Source organism: Gouania willdenowi, chromosome 2, assembly GCF_900634775.1.
Source record: "Gouania willdenowi chromosome 2, fGouWil2.1, whole genome shotgun sequence".
NCBI lineage: Eukaryota > Metazoa > Chordata > Actinopteri > Blenniiformes > Gobiesocidae > Gouania > Gouania willdenowi.
Genome location: NC_041045.1, coordinates 7,079,663 through 7,101,374, shown reverse-complemented (window position 1 = coordinate 7,101,374; position 21,712 = coordinate 7,079,663). Strand labels below are relative to the sequence as shown.

General features: G+C 39.9%; 1 protein-coding gene across 3 annotated transcripts; it reads left to right on the top strand.

Moving 5' to 3' along the window:
* Positions 1-697: 697 nt before the first annotated feature.
* On the top strand, positions 698-21,712 carry LOC114478076 (semaphorin-5B-like). 3 transcript variants are annotated; one of them, XM_028470895.1, is made up of 22 exons: positions 698-832; positions 7,007-7,171; positions 8,364-8,463; positions 8,533-8,578; positions 8,650-8,712; positions 8,794-8,892; positions 9,994-10,207; positions 12,981-13,266; positions 13,340-13,475; positions 14,457-14,664; positions 14,740-14,947; positions 15,461-15,578; positions 15,672-15,850; positions 15,925-16,068; positions 16,150-16,297; positions 17,036-17,261; positions 17,345-17,560; positions 18,194-18,364; positions 18,449-18,598; positions 19,116-19,151; positions 19,269-19,480; positions 20,192-21,712. In XM_028470895.1, exons 2-22 carry the CDS (start codon positions 7,054-7,056, stop codon positions 20,351-20,353), a joined length of 3,240 nt encoding a protein of 1,079 aa, XP_028326696.1. In that variant the 5' UTR covers positions 698-832; positions 7,007-7,053; the 3' UTR covers positions 20,354-21,712. The 3 variants fall into 3 exon arrangements, with proteins under 3 accessions (XP_028326696.1, XP_028326704.1, XP_028326711.1); XM_028470903.1 differs by lacking the exon at positions 698-832 and adding an exon at positions 4,382-4,463; XM_028470910.1 differs by lacking the exons at positions 698-832; positions 7,007-7,171; positions 8,364-8,463 and having other exon boundaries at positions 8,532-8,582.

Below are 21,712 nucleotides of genomic sequence, written 5' to 3'. Positions count from 1 at the left end.
AAGTTGAAATTTTGAGAATAAAGTTGAAATATAAGATTAAAGTTGAAAAGACGGGATTAAAGTTTAAATTTCGAGAATAAAGTTGAAATACAGTATTGTCATAAAGAGTTGAAGGTTTTAGAGTGAAGTCAAATCTACGGACGCTGACAAATCGAATTCACCAGATAAAATATGTTAAGGTTTTATATATTCTGACAACTGGTTCTCAGGAAATCCATTTTGATCTGATGACATGTTCTGACTGTGAAATGCGTTTTCGTCAGAGGCGTCTGCTGATGGCTTTGATGTTTCCTTTGACGTTTTTTTTTATCGCAGCAAGATTCTTTTAGTTTAATTTTTTTTTTTTAATAATATGTTAAGGTTTCATTTATTCAGACAACGGTTCCCCAGGAATTTTTTTCTTTGATCTCCTGACATGTTTCGACTGTCAACTGCAAGTCTTCGTCAGAGCTGCTGATCGCTTTGATGTTACCTTTGATGTTTTTTTTTAACTTCGGTGTAATACTGTGTAATATGTTAAAGGAATATATTATTTTAAAAAAAAGACAAAAAGAATTAGATTAAAGACTCAGATCCACGTTGAGCGATGCATAAAGTTCCCAATTTGCTCTACACAAACAGAGTTACTGCTCGGCCCTCCTTCCCTCCATACCCCTCCTCTTCTTCCCCTCTTCATCCCCAGTGCACACTCTCTGCTCAGCGTGCTACTGCATGCCGATGTGCCACAAGTTCTCTGCCCCTTGTTTTCCCCAAAGTCCTTTGATTCCCTCGGAACATGTGAAGCCTTTGGGGATCCGTGCTCCAGGATCTGCTCGTCTGTAATGCTTCAAATGTAAGTTATTTGTCCTGTTTTTTATGGGGGGGGAGCGTGTGACTGCGAATGCATGCTTGTGTCCTGCACAGTCGAGTAATCCCACCTGCTCACTTGGTCCGCTGCTTTTCTTCTAGTTTATTCCTCCTCTTGCTCTCCGGAGCATGACCTTTTACCTTTAACCCCTCTAGATGCTCACAGACATGAGTGATGATGTGTAGAGGGTGGAGGGTGTATCTTTTGTTGGAAAGGAAGGCAGAGATGAACACATCTAGATCAACACAGTCAAACTGGGCCTACATTTGTGTCAGAATGTGGGTTATTTCTCCAAAATATCTCCAAATACACTTTTTAACACATACTGAGTGTATTCGTTAGATATTTCCATGGTGGCGAGATCAAGTCATGAAAAGTTGGTTTGATGGTTTGGCTCAGATTTCCCATTTCAAAATTTCCCCAAATTCCATTTCAATGTTTTTTAAAGGTATAAAAAATATTGATTTGGCGATATATCGTGATAATTTATTGCGCAATTATTGTATCGATCCAAAAAACATCCAAATGGGATTTTAACGAAGAAAAAAAATTTAATTGTGCTAACATATGCATCGCACATAAACTTTTATAAATGTATGTGGTTACTTAAAAAAAAAAAAAAAACAATTTCTTGTACTTGTAAAGGTGAAATTTGTAATTATTGATATTGCGATATATCGCGATGTATATCGCATTCTTTAATGTTGGGATATATTGTATTGTGAATCGTATCGTCAGATTGATGGCAATGCTAGTGTTTTCCCATTTTTGCATCTGTTTACCCTTTTCCGTTTCACCGTCTTTCCCTAATCAGATGTCGTTACGGGCTTTTAAACTTCCCCCATATCGTGCCAAACATGCTTAATACCGTTAATTGAGTTAAATATAGTTGGTAATTAAATATCTATTTGCGCAAAATGCACGCTCTGAAATCATAAAAGCACGCAAGATTTTGCGAGAGTTTGTTTGCTAAAGTTGCTGCACATTACCTGTTTTACAGCTGGTGGAAAATAATGTGTAAATGCATGATATCATCCCAAAATATGAGGGTTTAGTCATTGTCATTTACCCATTTCCATTTCAGGAGGGGAACTCTGTCACATTTTACGCGCAAACTGACATTTCCGTCTCATTGCCCACTCGTTTATGGTGTAAAAATTTCATGTAAATGCGTGATATTGTCCTAAAACGTGCATGTAACGGGGATTATTCCCCGTCACGTTGTGATTTCTGCTTGATATTGTTTAAAAAAAAAAATGAAATCCATTTTTACCATCTGTGTTGGAAAATTGGAGCCCTTCCATCTGGCTACATTTACGCTAACCGTGTGTCACCTTTGCAACTTACTGTCTAAATATAATTCAGATTTAAAGAGTCTGTGTTACTTGTGTTTCATAGAAATATGTATCCGTATATATTCTGAGTAATTTTACATGAAAAATCGTGCTCAGATTTTTACGTCAAAAATATGGAACATCACATTTAATCACAGGTATCTCTGATCTGAACAATAATGTTATTAATACAAACATTTACACATCTGTAGGGAAATCATGAGCTGACATGATGCGTGAGTAATAATGAGTTAGCAATCATATTTTATCCGATTATGTTTACATTGTTGACAGATTTTTTTCAGTTGCTGATAGAATACAAAATTTGGTCGCAGGCAATAGAAAAATTGCTTTTATTTTGTAGGGGATATTCTTTCTCTTTACATGTCAGACAGTAATAAAGATTTTAAATTGCACTTTTTAAGAGTGTGTTTAAATTTTTCAGATAAAAACTGGATTGCGGGTCAAAACAACAACAACAACAATTATAGCTTTTATTTTGGAAATGCTTTCTCTTCACACGATTGTAATTACTTTTTGTTTAGTTTCCCATTTAAAATCTCACTTTTTATTGAATTTATTTGAAGTTTTCAGATATAAAAATGCAGGTTTTTTTAAATTTATAGTTGTGAGGCTATTCTTTTTTATTTCTCTTGCCCTGGTGATATTCTGTGTCATCTCAGCTGTAATTTTCATTTATTAGTAAGGTGGGGTGCACCCTATACTGGATGCCAGTCCATCTTATGAAGAATAAAAATGCTCAATTTGTAAGAAGTAAGTAGAGTTCATGACCAGTAAGTTGACCTTCAAAACCAGTCCAATTGCACTGATGCCCAATTCATAACATCTGATCTGCAATTAAGGAAATTACTATGTAATAATTTGAGGAAAATGAAAGGATTTTGTTAGAATTTTGAGTTTTTTCAACTCTTTCACATTAGAAATGACTGCAATCATGCAATATAAGCGTTGGGAAAATGATTTATACAATAATTTATGTTGTTAAGTTGAGGTTTTGTTTATTCATACAAGGCTTTTTAGGAAATGTTTATCTACCAACATGTTTGCAAGTCTTCGTCAGAGGAGTTCTGCTCATCGCCTTTGATGGTTCCTTTGAAGTTTCACTTGACTTCTATGTAAGTCAAGTGAAACTTGACTCTCAGCAGAACTCCTCTGACAAAGACTGGCAGCTGACGGTCAAAACATGTCAGGAGATTTTCAAAAAGAAGACAAAATGAAACTCGCTGGAACTGCTACAAGTCATGTTCTACTGTGGGCCGAGTTGGATGCTCCAAAGGGCCGGATTTGGCCCTCAGGCCTTTAGTTTGACACATGTGCTTTAGAACATCTGGTTGTCCGTGTTTTTGCTGCATTTTTTGTCGTCTCTTGCACGGGCCGCTAGTGCGCTCCCGTGTTGTGGTCAACGGCGCAGCTGGCGAGGAAGCTTGAATCAAGTCCTGATTGGCCGATTTCCTTCATGTGGGTTGGGGAGAAATTGCAGCTGCACATGTTTGGTCGTCCCATTTATTCCTGATAGTGGGAATGGTGCTGCTGACAGAAGCAGCAGCACTGGGCAGAGGAAGAGAGGGATGGGTGCAGCTGTGTGGGCCTCTTTAGGATTCCTCCGCTCTACCTTCCTCTGGCCGGGGCCAAACCGGCATCATTAGGTTTGGCAATCCACCCGGGCGGGCCATTGTGGTGCAGCCACGGCGCGTTAGTGTGTCTTTTAAAACTGTGGCTAAAACCCGATCCATTCAGTTGTAAAAGAGAGCCGCCATTGGCAGATAGTTGGCAGGTTGCACAGAGAGGCCATTCACCCCTGTAGGAAGGAGCTGAGAACACCGTCTCGGAAATGGCTCCCCTGAATATTTGGAGGAAAAGCCTCTTGCGTGTCCGTTTGCTCCAAATAGCAGATCTACACGCTGACTCTATTTGTCATCTTTGCGTTCTGTAATCCAGGTTTGGTTTTTAGCAGGTGTTTGATGTCAGGAATGCTTCAGGTTCAAGAAGGAGGAATTTGGAACTGGGAATCCCAAGTTTTTTTTGTTTTTGTTTTGGAAGACTGGTGCTTTCATGCTGTTTGGATGGAGTCCAGCCACTCGGGTGGAGAGAGTTCAGACAAGAGGTTGATGTACAAGGGTCAGACACTGGCCTCTCTCCTTTTGTTTTGGATGCCAGGGAAGAACAAATTACAGGCTCCTGAGTGAAGAAATAATGACTTGTGATCAATTCTCCTGTCCAAATGGGCCCCAGTGAAGGAGATTTGCATATGTTTGAATTGAGTGGGTTTAACACATACATGCAATGCGTGTTTTGTAGTTGAGAAAAGAAGACAATTTACTTCTTTCTGTGAGGCATCCTCATTTATTTACAATAGAAGGATTAAAAATATCCAATAGAAGCTCCATTGCTTTAGATGCCAAACTGATCCAGTGGGAACATGTCTATTTAAAACATTTCAACATCTTAAGATAATAACGTGGTTAAAACATTTCTTACTTGAAGCCATGGGTGTTCATGTTTAATGAGAAGGTAACGTGTCTATATATGGTCATGCGTCGCTAACGCTGGGAGGAATCTTTACAGCTCAGCTGGTGATGGACACCAGACACCATGAGGGGGTCGCCAGATGCCTTCAAGGAACTAGGAATATTTTTTGAACAATTTGAGCCGACTTTTACTTATTTTTTCCCTTTTTCTGCCACTGCACCAAACTTGCCATATTGTAGCCCATTTTTATTAATTTTTTTCTTGCCATAGTTTTGCTCCTTTTAATGCATTAATGCTACATTACTCCCATTTCTGCCACCTATCCATCAAAGTTCAATGCCTTTTCTGTACGTTTTCCGCATTTTCGGCACTTATAAACCCTTTCCGCCACCGTTTACCACCTAATGTTGCATATTTTAGCCACATTTAACCACATTTCATGCTTATTTTTGCAAATTTAACCACATTCATGATTTGTCAGGCCCATTATTGGCCAGTTTAAATTAGTGGTTCCTACTGGTTCTGGGTATACCAGATCTATTGATAGCGAAATTGAAAGTTAAGCGTCAGTATCGACATATTGCCCAAAAATTCAATATCGGACATACCTATAGCATATGTATATATCTTAAATTTGCAACACTTAATTAAAGAACTTGTTTCAATTTTAAACAACAAATTCTGAAATATTTCATCAGAAATGATCATCTTCTTCATTTTACCTGCCACTAACTAACAACTTTTAACTGATTGTGAAATATGTAACATGTTTGTACAATAAAACAATTATGTAAGATGTCACAATAATCTGTGTTCTGTTTTAAAAAAAGATATATTTGATCACAATCCAAACAACAAGTCGACAGCATATTTAACAAAATCCAAATTATGATACTGTTTCAGTGGAAAAAAACCTTTTTTAAGAGGGTTATTTGAGACAAAAACGTACTAAGTTTATAACTCTACATCTGTCATTTGTTTATCTTTGTGAGTTTGAAACCAACAGAGCTAATTGGTGGCTAATGCTAGTGATAGATCAGGCCCGAGATAAGCTTGGATACAATAAACCTGATTACTCTGAGTCAAGGAGTAATGTCTCCGAACTTCTTACAACAGCTTGTTTTTAGGTGATTCTTAAGTTGCCTTTAATTTGAAGTTTAATATTGAGGTGAATAACGTGCACAGGCATCAAGGTAGAGGTCACATGTTCTACTCCAGTTCCTGTCGTCTGCTTCTCAGCACCTGAACACATGTAGGTCACATGAATCCGACACTGTTTCAAATGTTTGTGCAACGTTGTAGGATTTTGTCCGTGTTTGTTTTTTCCACCTCTGGCAGCTGGAAAACATTGGATTCTTGTCAACGTCACTTTATTGCGTCGATTTGTGGAGCGAGTGAGCGTCGCCGTGCAGAATGCAGATGAGCGTAGCCAGGATCCTGACTAATGCCCTCCTTTGTAGACCAAACATTAGGCCTCTCAATGAGCGCCGAGACGTGCACGGCCCTGCCACAAAGGCGGGACCAGAGGTTTGGGGCTCGACTCGTGTCGCTTCATTAGGCACCAATGTATAGAGATCCGGTCAGGTCAGAATAACAGAAATCTGCTTCCATTTACTGCGACACAGAGCTGCTGCAGACTAAGCAGGTCACGGGTCATTTTAATCCATTTTCACTAATGCTAAAAATCACAAATGTGGCCTTTTGGAGAGTTTAAAATCTACTTTGTGGCGTAAAAGCTCAGCTTCTTTACAAGCTGGTTTCTTAGGGAACCACATGCAATAATAAAAATAAACCTGCACTTTTATTTTGGAAAGAGTTTATGTTTTTCCACACTTCTAACATAGATGGCGGTGATGTTTGATGTTCATTTCATATATTCATCAATTTAAGATGTGATGCACAGAAGCGTCTTGCATTCACTCGGAAGAAGAAAAAAAAGGATAATCAGTTTTTTCTGAATAATTTTGTTTTTTTTTTTTTTTCCAGTTTTTTGTGCAATTTTTTTTTCCTGAATTATCCAGATACTTGTAAATACTGCGAGAACACCCATCCTTTGACGACTCCTTTGCTCTCAATAAATAAATAAATAAATGCATCTGTTGTTTTAAATGCTCTCTAAGCTCAGAAAGAAAATAGCCCGAAAGGAAAAACTGAAAAAATTAGTCTGAAAAACAAAACAAAAAATTTGTCTGAAAAACAGAAAAAACATTACTTTGAAAAACAGAAAAAAAAAAATAGCCCATAACTCCCCCCAAAAAATATATTATTCAGAAAAACTGCATTTTTTTATTTTTATTAATGCTTGATTCTAAGTGACTGTTTTCCCCTGTCACAGGTGACATCTGAGGACCTGTTAGAGGACTTGATGTGGTAGTAGCTACGATGAGGGCGGGGCAGGGCCTGCTGTTGGTCGTCTGTTGGTCTACGTGTCTGTCCCAGCAGCCTCCGAGCAAACCTGCAGAATGCAGCAGGAAGGAGCACCCGGTCGTCACCTATCGAGGTTTGTTTTTCCTCTCATTTCAATGTATTGTTGTTGTTGTTGTTTTGGATGTTTTTGTTGTCTTGTTGTTGGTTGGTATAGTTTTCAGTCATTTATTGTATTTATGTGTGATTTGTAAGTCATTTTGTGTATTTTTGTTGTTGTTCTATGTATTTTTCTTTCAGTTTACATATTTTTCCAGCTTTTTTGTGTATTCTTGTTGTTTTGTGTGTTTTTGGAGCCATTTGTAAATTTTCTGGTTGCAATTTTGTATATTTTTCAGCATTTTTGTGCAACATTGTTATCTATTTGTGTATTGTTGGAGTCATTTTGTGTGTTTTTGTTTTCATTCTATGTATTTTCCTTTCATTTTACATATTTTTTTCCATGTATTTTGTGTATTTTTGTTTGTTTTGTGTGTTTATGGAGTCATTTTGTACATTTATGATTGTAATATTGTGTATTTTCCAGTATTTTTGTGCACTGTTGTTGTCTATTTGTGTGTTTTTGGAGTCATTTAGTGTAGTTTTTATTGTCAATCTATGTGTTTTCTTTCATTTTACATATTTTTGTACTTTTGTGTGTATTTGGAGTCATTTTGCAAATTTTTTGCTAATACTTTGGTCTATTTTCCAGTATTTTTAAGCATTATTGTTCTATAATTGTTTTTTGTTTTCTTTTTGTCGTTTTGTACATTTTTGGTTGTAATATAGAATAGTTTTGTGTATTTTTGTGGTTTAGTGTGTTTTAAGAATCATTTTGTGCATTGATCTTGGGGGCTGTACAAAATTAGACTGAGGGCCACGTGTGGCCCCCGTGCTGCCGCCTGTTGCTCATGATTGCTATGGAATAATAAATAGTGGATGCTGGAGCTTATCCAGTGTTGGACATTTGATTTTCAAAGAAAATAAAATCAACAAATAATAAATGTCACGACTGGATTATTATTATTTCAGCTATTACAATCTGGCTTTGGTAATTTATGATTATATCCTTAAGCATAGAAGGCTCCTCTATATTGTACAGATATTTTGACCTGATTTGTTGTATATTAATATCTACAGATGTTGTGGAAAAAAATAAACCATATTAGAGCTACAGTTAACCCATTTTGTGAAATGCCACAATGTACTCTTGCAAGCTTTTACTGTATTATATACAATGGCTAAATACAGTATTGTCATCCCTGTGTACGTCCTCTCCCGCCTTCCAGCCCTGAGGTCTTGGGTGTCTGAGTTCTCTCATCCTGGAGTGAAGGACTTCTCCCAGCTGGCTATAGACCTTAGCAGAAAGCAGCTCATAGTTGGAGCAAGGTGACCAAAAAACGCACTGTCAGCATGTGTCAGCTGCTCATTTAACCCCCAACACTCTCCCTTTGATAGAAACTTCCTGTTCAGGCTGAGCTTAACCAACGCCTCCCTCATACAGGTGAGTTTGGCACACACACAAATATGGAACAAGAAATGATTCTTCTTCCTTTTTCGTGGTGTTTTCCTCAGGCAGAGGAATGGGCGCCCGAAGAAGACACTAAACGCTCATGTCAGAGCAAAGGCAAATCGGGGGTAAATCAAACGTTTACAGTAATGCACCTGTTGCGTGTAATAGAAATCAATGAAAGTGAGCCACGCCCCTTTTGTCTGCAGGACGAATGTCAAAACTACGTGCGGGTTCTGTTGGTAAACGGCGGGACGCTCCTCACCTGTGGGACCAACGCGTTCACCCCAGTCTGCATCAGCAGGCAGGTTAGTACTGCAGCTCTTTAACACTTCAGTTTCAGATTATAACCTTTATTATAGTGGAAATCATAGACATAGACACAAGAAACAACATGACGTCACCACCATCTTACCAGGAACTAACCAGGGTTAGGGTCAATTATAATCATATTCATAACATTATTATCATTGTAACTGTAATTGGAAAAGTACGTTTCTGTTGTAATTGTAATTGAGTTAATATAATTCACTAATTGCAATTGGCATGGAAATTCTATAAAAGCTGTCATTTACAATTTCATTAAGGCAAAGTTCAACAGCCTAAAAATCAATAAGAACATTACAATCAGCAGTAAAATCATTAAATTAACAATAACATGATTAAAAATCTCAGTCTAAACGCATTAAATTGGGACCCTAACCCTTACACATAAGTAGTTAACAATTATTAAAATGTGTCACATCAACTTAACCTGTTAGTTCTACACAGGTTATACAGTACTGACACAAAACAGGCTGAGAAAAATATTAAAACTAATATTTGCATAGATAAGGAAGCTAAACGAGGGAACCAAGAGATGAGAAACAAATAAGATGATAAATAATATTTTTTTAGTGTATTTTACAGCTGATTTAAGACAAAACCGAACCGTTATCATAAGAGATCAGAATCGGAATTGGAAATACTTTTTTTTTATTTATTCCAGGGGTGAAATTACTTTGTTACAGAGGCTCAAGAAATATTACGAATGAAAACAATAAATAAACACTAAACAAAGAAAGAAAAAAGAAAAACGTACATATCTAAGTAGAAGACTGTTAATTAAAAGTTATTTATCGTGATTAATTGTAATTTAATTTTAGTAATTGAGAACGTCATTGTAATTGACTTTCAGGTGAAAAATTGTTGTAATTTGAATTGTAATATGAAAAAAAATGCCAGTAAACGTAATTATACATAGAAAATTGAAGATGTAATTTGAAATTGTAATTAACCCCAACCCTAACTACTCATGACAACCAGCTTCTGTGCATGTAAACAGACAATCATCATAAAGGAGTGACTGACCATGTGACTTACGGAGGCCTAGAATGGAAACTCACTTCCACCTTTGGTCCCAATGACAGATCTCTAACCTCAGTCAGGTGTTGGACACGGTGAACGGCGTCGCCCGATGTCCCTACGACCCGCGCCACAACTCCACCGCCATGGTGAGCAAAAAGGGCGAGCTGTACGCCGCCACGGTGATCGACTTCTCCGGACGTGACCCCGTCATCTACAGGAGCCTGGGGAACATGCCCCCCCTGCGCTCGGCCCAGTACAACTCCAAATGGCTGAACGGTGAGCGGGGTCGGGGTCAGTTACAACTGTAATTGTAATGGAAAAACTATGTTGCTGTTGTAATCATAATTGAGTTTAGATTATTCACTTTCTAATTGTAATTGGCAGTAAAATTCTATTGGAACTGTCATTTACAGTGTAATAAACACAAAACTGGGGAACCTTGTTATAGTTCTATAGCTCACACATCGGTCTACAGCACTTGTGTCAAACTCAAGGCCCGGGGGCCAAATCCGGCCCTTTGGAGCATCCGATTCGGCCCGCAGGAGAAAGTAAAAAATTACAGTGAAAACATGAATCATTCTGTAAATGAAACGTACCACTCCTGGTGCTTATATGGCATTATTGCAGACATTTTTTATGTTTAACTGTTGAAAAAACTCAAATTAAACTCAAATTATTACATGATATTACAGAAATTGGTCACAAAATCAAGGACATTTAAAGTGAACATCCTGTTGGGACTGATATTTATCACTTAATGTTTGGATATTGTCAGTTTCTTACAAATTTAATATTTTATATATACGTAGAAGTGTAAACGAGGGCACAATAATGTTAAAATTTGAGATCAAACCATATCTGGCCCCTGACCTAAAATTAGTTTGACACCCCTGGGCTACAGAGTTAACAATTGTAGGAAGATGAGATGAGTTATTATTAATGGGTTATAGAACTAAAAATATTAATTATGATTATTAATATTACTTCAAATTTGCGGGGTGCCACTCCTTTTAACAGGAGAAATATGTCTAAGTTTTTAGACTAAACTCATCAATGTGAAACCAGGGAAAAGTGAATTCTACCAGACATCTACACCATAGTCACAGCTTTAATGAATCAGAGGAATCAAATATTATGTTTAACCTTTTATTCAAAAGTCAACAATTAACACAGTCAAAATATCAATTGAAATGGGATAATTAAATCATGATAAAATGCATTTCTAGGCTAATAAAAGTGAGGATTATATGTAATAAAGTGAAATCACTAATCTAGAAGGATGCTAATCTACTAAATATTGAATAAAAATGCAGGATACATATTCAATAATAAAATCATAAAATCAAAGAATAAAATAAAGAGAGCTCATAACAAAGAGAGGAGGACGGACAAGGGGGAGACGAACAAACATGAATGAGATGTACTGTGTGTGTAGCATGTTGTTAATGCGTGTAAGTTTGTAGTTATGGAAATATGTATGTGGTCTATTGTAGATGAAAGTTGCTGATGAGAGTTCATTCTTGTACCTTGAAGATGTCAGGGTTGGACCTGGAGGTGCTGTTTGAGCAATGCAGCAGGACGTGCCACCGTTGGTTCTGTTTCGGTTCAACAGAGTGTAGCCCCTTCAGCCGATCCGGGCGGTTAGGCCTTCGCAGCTGGCTTAGAGAATGGCTCTTGGCTAACCACAATGGGTCGCAGGCCGGGCTTCCTTTCGGCGGTTACGCACGTCACTAGAGGCTGTATTTGTCCGAGTCAAGCAGCTGTTGATTACAAAATCTAACTGTTTCAACTACAAATAAAATGAAATAAATGAAAAGACTGGAAACATGAGGGAACACGTGTGAGCATGAACGCCCGCGTCCAAAAACTATAGTTTCTAGTCGCGCGTCTTTTTTTAAAGGACGTTTGGCGACGCCTTTTGGAGGAGGCGTCTGGGTGGATCCTTCTGTGATCATGTCGGTGATTGGTCAATGTTTCTGCTTTCAGCTTGTGGGTGTGTCTTGGGTGTGTGTAAGTGTAAGACAGCGACAGACAACAAGGGATGATTCTAAACATAGAAGAATGCCTAATAATTAATTCCACATATTTCAAAACATCTTTTCAACATCATATCCTGAAATATCATGTATTACGAAAGAGTTTGATACCAAACACGACTAGGAAATAGCCTCGAATCACTTTAGGAACTAATTAATGCATTTTACCTGTAATTACTCATAACATAAATGTCAAAAATCATGTTATGCCTCCTCTTAACTATACGGTCGCAGTAAATACCTCAAACTAACTTTTGTGATGTTTTTCTGGTAATTTTAAGCACTTTTAAATGATAAACACTTTAAAATAGCATTCTGTTGGTTATTGTCTTGCATGAAACGAGTGTGATTGAACAGCAATATTTGTAATTCCAATTTCTGGAGAAATCATTCCACAACAATGTTTTCATTTGTAATTTTTCAGTCAAACACATGTTCGTTGTTCTCATTTCTAACTTTTCAAACATAATACAATTTCTTTGTTCTCCTTTCTTCACTAGGAGACCTCTCAGTGAAGGTCTGGTAAGCGTCTTCCTGTGATATCTCACCACAGGGGGTCAAAGGGCATTGGGACCGTTCTTTGAACTTATAGCATCCCACAGTATCTGTTTGATAAGGGGGAGAAGAGGGATGTTCTTCTTTTGATCATAAATGTCGCAGGGAGGTAATATAGGGAAAAACTGTCCTTGGATTCTCTGGTCCTTTTGTTTGGCCGGAAGGGGAGTCGTAAAAGAAGGGTTCATACTACGTACTTCAAATAGCTGGTTCAGTCTTAGCGGCTCCGGTATTGAGTTCACAGACCACATAGTGGGGTTAGTCCTGCATCTCAGAGTTACGGGGGCAGTTGTGTTTACACAGTTCGTGATAACACAAAAACAGGCTCCTTGGTTAATTCTTGCTAGCAAAAGGGGGAAGATTTACGCTTGAGGTGCTTTTGTTCCCTACACAATTATTCATATTTGTTTCAAATCAAGTTTACCCGTTAGGGTTACTGAGCCCCCTCGTCTCCACAGAGCCCCACTTTGTGTCCGTGTACGAGATCGGACACTTCACCTACTTCTTCCTCCGGGAGACGGCCGTGGAGAACGACTGCGGGAAGATGGTGTTCTCTCGAGTGGCTCGGGTGTGTAAGAACGACATGGGGGGGCGCTTCCTCCTGGAGGACACGTGGACCACGTTCATGAAGGCGAGGCTCAACTGCTCCCGCTCGGGTGAAATCCCTTTTTACTACAGCGAGCTGCAGAGCACCTTCCACCTGCCCGAGCAGGACCTGATCTACGGCATCTTCACCACTAACGTGTGAGTGCAGCAGCTCAAGCTTTGTCTCGTTAAAGACCACGTTTTCAGCTAAACCTGGAGTTTTCGTCCCCAGGAACAGCATACCAGCTTCTGCAGTCTGTGCCTTCAACCTGAGCGCCATCACTCAGGCCTTTAACGGAGCTTTTCGCTACCAGGAGAACCCACGCACCGCCTGGCTCTCCACACCAAACCCAATCCCAAATTTCCAGGTACGTTGTGTATTAAAACCGACCAAAGAAGGCAGGATCTCTGTGCTGTTGATGTGGTTTGTGGCCCTTGGTCCCTCATAAAACAACATCTCATAATCTACGGTACGTGTCTAACTCAAGGCCCGGGGGCTCAAATCCGGCCCTCCAGAGCATCTGATTCGGCCCACAACAGAAAGTGTAAATGACAGAGAAAACATGAATCATTGTGTAAATGACCAAATAATTCAGTTGTAAATTGTTGTTGGAAGAACTCTAATTTGTTTCTAAAACCCATGCATTTTTTCTCAAATTATTCCACAAAATCTCAGTTAATGTTGAAATTGTTAGTTTTCCCGCCGAAAACATGTGGCCCACTTGTGATTGAAATGGTCCGTATTTGGCCCTTGAACAATAATGTGTTTGTCTTCTTCTTGAACAATATGTTAATATATTATTATGCGGAAGTCCTGAGAAACAGTTTCATTTATTCAGACAACTGTTTTTCAGGAAATTTACTTTGATCTTTTGACATGTTTCAACTGTCAACTCTCAGTTTTCTTCGGAGGCGTCTGCGTCTTCTTTTTGAATAATATGACAACATTTTATTACGCGGAAGTCAAAGACACATCAAAGCAATCAGCAGACGCCTCTGAAGAAGATTGGCAGTTGACAGTCGAAACAACTGTTTTTCAAGAAATTTACTTTGATCTTTTGACATGTTTCAACTGTCAACTGCCAGTTTTCTTCAGAGGCGTCTGCATCTTCTTTTTGAATAATATGATAACATTTTATTACACGGAAGTCAAAGACACATCAAAGCAATCAGCAAATTTTAATATATATTTATTATTTATGTATTGTCTACATTAGTTGTCGTAGGTTGACACTACGTGTAGTGCAAACTTTTTTCAAAACGACGTCTCCTAGTCAGAAGTGCCTATAGTTACGTGTGATGTAACGTGCGGTAGTGGCTGTTGTTGAATTCCCTTCTTCCTCCCACAGTGCGGGACGTTGGAGGAGGACGGCCCGGGGGGGAACCTTACAGAGCGCAGCCTCCAGGACGCCCAGCGGCTCTTCCTCATGAACGACGTGGTCCAGCCCGTCACCATCAACCCACTGCACACCCAGGACAACCTCCGCTTCTCCAAGCTGGTGGTGGACATCGTGCAGGGCCGGGACACCCTCTACCACGTCATGTACATTGGCACAGGTAGGCAACGGTCAACGTTGACGTTTTAGTGACGTGTTGGAGTAAAACTGTGGACAAATGTTTTGTTGTGAACAGAATATGGAACCATCCTGAAGGCTCTTTCCACGACCAATAAAAGCCTTCATGGCTGCTACTTGGAGGAGCTCAGGATCCTGCCTGAAGGACAGCTCGGACCAATCAAGAGTCTCCAAATTCTGAACAGTGACCGGTCCTTGTTTGTGGGGCTGGAGGACCGGCTGGTGAAGATCCCATTAGAACGCTGCTCCAGCTATCCCAACCAATGGTAGGATTTCACAAGTCACATGATCGAATGAAAGATTGTCCATCTATCTTATGTCAGTGATTGCTGAGTGTCTGATTTCTTAAAGCAGGGTTCTCAACCTTGGGGCTAGGAGACACTGGGAGGGGGTTGTCAGATGCTTTCAAGAAACTAAGAATATTTATTTAATTATAACAATTTTTGCCCATTTTTGCTTATTTTTACCTTTTTTCTGCAACTATACCTATTTTGCAGATAAATAAATAAATGTGGGTATCACAGATTCATAGAACAATGGACCATCTTTTTGCTGACTTTATGGATGGGCCCAAAAAGATCTCCCCTTTATTCCTCCTTATAGATGGCCCTGTCTCCACATGATTGTTCTTCAATGTTCATATCTGTGTTCAACCACCTTCAGGTACAGTGGGGTTCCACAGTCTCTGGAACCTTTACTTTGTGGGCTGAAAAAGTTGAGAACCACTGCCTTAGAGCATCTTAACTTCATACTAGTTAATAGTTACTCTGTCACATCAGGGACTGCCTGGAGGCTCGTGACCCCTACTGTGGCTGGGACCTCAAACTGAAGCGCTGCACCACCATCGAGGAGAGCACCAACATGAACCTGTGGATCCAGAACATCACCCAATGCCCAGTAAGACACCTAAAGTTTTTCTGTATGTAGTGTGTGTTTGCCAAAACAAGCACATCCCATGGACTCGGCGCACATGTTCTCTCCTCTCTGAAGGTGAGGAACTTGACCCAGGACGGTGGTTTCAGTCCTTGGTCACCATGGCAACCCTGCAACCACAACGACGGCGCCATCAGCAGCTGCGTGTGCCGCTCTCGTTCGTGCGATGGACCAGTGGCCAGATGTGGAGGGGTCGAGTGCAAGGGTCCGACCATCCAGGTGGCAAACTGCTCCAGGTGTGTTTCTGTACCTTGTCAACCGAAACTTGTCACCTTTTTCCAGGGTTTTTCTCACGTTTTTTTTTTCTTAGAAATGGCGGCTGGACACCCTGGTCCTCATGGGGCCAGTGCAGCAGTAGCTGCAGTATCGGATTTGAAGTGCGACAGCGCTCATGCAACAACCCGGCCCCTAGACACGGGGGTCGTGTGTGCGTTGGCCAGGGTCAGGAGGAGAGGTGAGGCCGTCCCCACCAGGAAGATGAGAAGTGTAGGTGGAAACTAAGTGGAAGTGTTGACCTTCTGTTGGTTCCTTCCAGGCTGTGTAATGAGAAGAAGCCGTGTCCTGTGCCGGTTCTTTGGACAACGTGGAGCCCCTGGGCTCACTGCAGCGCTGAATGTGGAGGGGGCGTTCACTCCAGGACAAGGATCTGTGAGAATGGAAACAGCTGTCCTGGATGTGCCACGGTATGACAGAGCTGAAGTCCCCTAAAGCAGTGGTTCTCAACCTTTGCCAGCCCACGACCCCCCAACTCATGCGTAGACAGGGCCATCTATGAGGAGAAATAAAGGGGAGAGCTTTTTGAAATTACAGTGGCCAAAAACATAGAGAAAAAGTGATAAAAAGGGTTCAAAGAGTTAATATTGGTTTAAAAGTGGCAGAAATTGGGGTGAAGTTGTGGGGCAATGTAATTTAAAAAGTTGCAACAATTAGTTTAAACTGGCAAATAAAGGGCATGACATGAATGTGATGAAATGTAAGTAAGTAAAAAAGTAAGCATAAAATTTTAAAAGTTAAAAGTGACAATAATGAGTCAACATATGCGACATAAGGGTGGAAAAGTGGTGGAAATTTATCAGTGACAAAAATGTCTTGAAAGTGCAAAAAATGTGCAGAAAAAGCATTTAATTTTGATAGTAAAGTCACAGAAATGGGAGTAAGGTAGCGAAAATGCATTAAAAGGAGCAAAAATATGGCAAGAAAAAGTGATGAAAATAGGTTAAAATATGGCAAGTTTGGTGTAGTTGCAGAAAAAGGGCAAAATAAGAAAAAATGGGCTCAAATTGTTCAAAAAATATTCCTAGTTTCTTGAAGGCGTCTAGTGACCCCCTCTCAGTGTCTCGCAGGTCCTGACCCCATGGTTGAGAACCCCTTCCCTAAGAGACCCTGTTGCATTAGGGACTAAAGCTTGTAACGTTTACCAGGAATTTAAGGCGTGTAACCTGGAAGCCTGCCCAGAAGTAAGACGCAACACCCCCTGGACGCCGTGGATGCCTGTAAACATCAGCCATGACGGTTCCAGGCAGGAGCAGAGGTTCAGATACACGTGCCGCGCCCTCCTGCCCGACCCCCAGCAGCTCCAGCTGGGGAAGAAGAAGCTGGAGAGCCGCTTCTGTCCCAACGATGGAAGTGACGCGTGTCAGACCGGCTGTGAGTAACGAGAAGAATCCCACAGTAGACGACGACGGTGATTAAGCAGATAACGTCTCTATGCATCTGTTTTTATTATCTAGTTGAAGACTTGGTGAAGTTGAGCGGCCGAACTCTGTCGCTGCCCCAGGGCGCCCGCTGGGGATCATGGGAAACGTGGTCCGGCTGCTCCCAGCCGTGCTCCAAAGGTTTCCGGACCCGGAGGCGGAGCTGCCAAACCACAGAAGGCCGGACCAACCCCAGCGCCTGTGTGGGATCTCCTGTGGAGTACCAGGACTGCAACACTCAGCCATGCACAGGTAAAGAAGCAGCTCCACCACCCACCACTAGGGTTGGGCATCGAGCATCAATTGGACCCGTTGAAAACTTCCTGATTTTCCCGGAATCGTTACATTTTTAAATTTTGATTTCCACTTTTGATGCCCAGTCCACTGAACAGAAAAAGAAGCCGCCAAACACCAACGAATAAGAATCCACCAGAAGGTTTTTGCGTTACCGCGTAACTCGGCGGTCACCCCCCCTCCTGATCTAGGGGTCATGGGCCACCTGGCTCCCTCCGGGGAGGGGTCCACGTCTCACCCTCTCCCCACCAGAGAGGGCCTCGGCTGCGCTCCACACCCCTTAAGCAATCAGCCTCCCCAGGCGATGCGTAGGCACCTCCCCCTGCCAAGCTCTGGCCCGATTTGATGTCCTTTGCTCGAAACCGAAACTCCACTCTGCGCCGGCGGTTTTCAAAAATAAAGCTTAAAATTCATGAAGAACTATTTCATCCAGAAAGAACTCTGGTTAGCTAGCTCATTTAAAACATGACCAGGCCTCTTAATAGAATCTGAATCGGGAATTGTTAGGAATCGTTCAAATTCCAACGATGCCCAACTCTATCCACCACAGCATGTAAACTCACTGACTGTCACTTTACCGCTGCCTCACAGTGACTGCAACCTGGGCCTGTTGGTCGCCCTGGACCCAGTGCTCATCCAGCTGTGGGGGGGGACACTACCAGAGGACCAGGACCTGCAGCAACCCTTCTCCTACCAATGGAGGAAACATCTGCCTCGGACTGCACACAGAGGAGGCGCTCTGCAACACACACGGCTGTGAAGGTCTGACTTTGTTGGAGGTTTATCGTTAAACTGAAGTAAAACAAACCAAACTAAAGTGTTTCACAACCTGTGTTCATCTTTCAGCGTATGTGGGAGAATGGACGGAGTGGGGGGATTGTGATGAAGGCGTGCAGCATCGCAGACGTCGCTGTGGTGACGAGCAGAATGGCGAGGTCGGCGTCTGCCAGGACAACGTCACCCAGTCCCGAGCATGCCGTCCCCACGAGGTTCCAGGTATGACACTATTTTACCCTTAGTGTTGTCTGCCAGGGTTGGGGTCATTTTTTTCCAAATAATTAAAATTACAATTATTATTTTCACCCCTGAAAGTAAATTACAATTACGTTCTTATAATTCAATTTACAATTGATAACGCAGCAGTTTGATCACATGTGGGCCACAGTTTTTAGGTGGGAAAACCAGCAATTTCAACATTAATGTGCCAAAGTTTGGACATCCAGTTATTATAAGTGCGACATAACGTATTGGAGGCATCAACAATATCTAAGCAATAAGTGACAGATACTTAAATGTGTTTTGATTTATTTGTTTTTTGATCAATTTTTATTCAATTTGGGAATTTTTTTTGGAATCCTTAAAAACCCGTAAAAATTGCAGGATTTTGGAAAAATTTAGAGTTCTTTCAACAACAATTTAAAACTGAATTATTTGGAAATTGAGTTTGATACCTCTGCCTTAAGGCAAAGATTCATTTTAAAACATATTGTGTTTTTTTTTTGTCTCCCTGGAGTCATTTTACCAGGACTGGAGGATCAAACCTGTGGAGGTGGGTCTCTTTGTATTTGTTTGTGTCTTTTTGTAGCCTTCGCCTCAGTCTCAGTAAACAGTTAAGTGTGATAAAGTCATCCTAAACTCCCAGAATGCATCCTGCTTCCTTCTGCAGCCTTCACCCTATTCCAGCTGATCGCTGTGGGCGCCGGAAGCTTCTTTGCTGCTGCGCTGCTCTCTGCGCTGGCCTACACCTACTGTCACCACCTGAACCAACCAACAGCTGAGTCAGCAGTTATCCACCCGACCACGCCCAACCACCTCAACTACAACAAGAGGGGCAACGCGGCGCCAAAGAACGAGAAGTACATCCCCATGGAGTTCAAGGTGAGCTTTGAATCACTTGAGAAGTGTTTGTCCTTTCTTTAAGTCTTTACACTACTGGACCTTTATTGTTAACATTTAAATGTATCGTATAATTTCTTCCATACTTTTTTTTTTTCAATGAATTTGTCCTCTGCATTTATTCTAATTTTGCCAATCAGGGTACATTCATACTGTATATTTAATTGAATTTTGGTTTCAATCATTTTATTTCCTTTCATTATTTTTTTTTCATTTTGTTTTATTTTATTATATTTTAATATTTTTTGATTGATTTTATTTTGTTAAAAGTTACTTTATTCAAATGTTTTTGTTTGATTTATTTCATTTTGCTATATTCTAATATTTTGATTGATTTTTATTTTGTTCAAAGTTAATTTAATTAGATTTTATTGTTTGATTTTGTTACATTTTTTTCTATTTTATTTTAATAATTTGATTTATTTAATTTTGTTTAAATTATTGTGTTGAAATTGTATTGTTTGATTCATTTACTTTTTTTCTATTTTCATTTATTTTATTTTTACATATTTTCATATTTAGATGTATTTCAATTTGTTATAAAAAAAAATTTTTTCAAATTTTATTGTTTGATTTATTATTTTTTATGTTTTATCTTTTGATTGATTCAATTTACTTTTCTTTTAAATTATATTATTTTATTTCAGCCTCCTGTATTCTCTCTTTTTGCTTTTTCTCTGAATATTTCCACAGATGCTGAACAAAAACAATCTTCACGTGAACGACGAGACGTGCAACCACTTTCCGACCCCGTTGGCCTCAACCAACATGTTTACGACCACCTACTACCCCCCAAGTCTGAGCAAGTACGATTTCCACACAGACGCTCCCTGCAGGACCTACATGCACAACTGAGAGGAAGCGGGAAGCAATTATTCAGCATTTCCACCAAGACTCATACATTAAAACTCAAACCTGTCGGTACGACATCAAGGAACTGTTAAATTCTCTTTTATTTGTCAGGTTTTTGGTGTTTTTTTTGATGATTTCAGGCACACGACTGATACTTAAAGCTGCAGTAAGTCTAAAAGATGAAAGAAGCACCTACAGTATTTATTGACGTAACAACTGTGAACACAACTTGAATTTATTACATCTTTTAAATTTGTCTGTGGGAGAGTTTTTGCTTTTATCTCTTTAATAAGGCATTACGTTTGAAAAGACACAAAGTGACTCTTTTGACCTTGTCCAAAAAACAACTCTTACAACTTCCTGTTGGGACGACGTCTAAAGGAAGCAGCGATTCCACATTGAAACTAAATGGAAAAATCAACAAAGGCACATTTTTTGTGTCTTTCATAAATACACAGACGGACAGATGTAGGTGACTTTCTGGTGTTGTCGCGCGTCATGTAACTTTTGTCTACAACGTAGTATTGGACGGCAGGGTTTGAAGTGTTGGGATTTACAGTTTTATCCATTATCGGCAGAAGAAACCGATGAGAAAAGTGGATGTAGGTGGAACAAAGAGAAGATTAAGAACCCTATTCAAGGCTGGTCAGTAAATACTCTCATTTTCACTATGTTTTATAATAAGTGCATTTTCCATTTCAAAATTTATCAAATTTCATCTCAAAATGTACCCATTTCTGCCTCAGTTTTTTCCATTTTGTTTCCGTTTCATCAGCTTTCCCTCATCAGATGTCTTTACTGGCTTTTAAACCTCCAGAAATCAAGTCAAACATGCTAAATACGGTTAATGGAGTTAACTATTGTTATTGATTTAAATTTATTTGACCATATTTTGTGCAAAATTTGACGTCAACATTTGCTAACGTCAGATTTTTTTTCCGCGAGAATTGACATTTCCGCCTCTTCGCCCACGCGTTCATGGTGAAAAATCGTGTGTAAATACTATTGTCCCAAAACATGCATGCGAGAGCGAATTCCCCTGTCATATTGTAATTTAAATCATTCAATCCAATCAATTTTGTCATATTGGTGACATTAAATTCCGCCTGCTTCATGAACTGTACATTTTGTGTTTGACAATTGTAAATACAAACGGACATGTCTACGTCAGGTTTCATCCACAGTGTAGTTTGAGTGTTTAGCGTCAAGTCCTCCTGAAACACATCTGACACAAATATGCATTTTCTCCCTTTTAAACACTGCTGAATATCAATGATGTGAATTTGTCTCTTGACACTGTGAAGTTATGCTACTTTGTATTTTTGTACACACTGTAAAAAAAGAATAATGTCACTGAATAAA

Excerpts from the sequence above, each read along its gene's own strand:
- LOC114478076 (XM_028470895.1), top strand. The coding sequence starts at position 7,054 with ATGAGGGCGGGGCAGGGCCTGCTGTTGGTCGTCTGTTGGTCTACGTGT. Across the intron at positions 8,893-9,993 it reads CAGTCTGCATCAGCAGGCAG|ATCTCTAACCTCAGTCAGGT; the intron begins GTTAGTACTGCA and ends TCCCAATGACAG. Across the intron at positions 18,599-19,115 it reads CCGTCCCCACGAGGTTCCAG|TCATTTTACCAGGACTGGAG; the intron begins GTATGACACTAT and ends GTCTCCCTGGAG.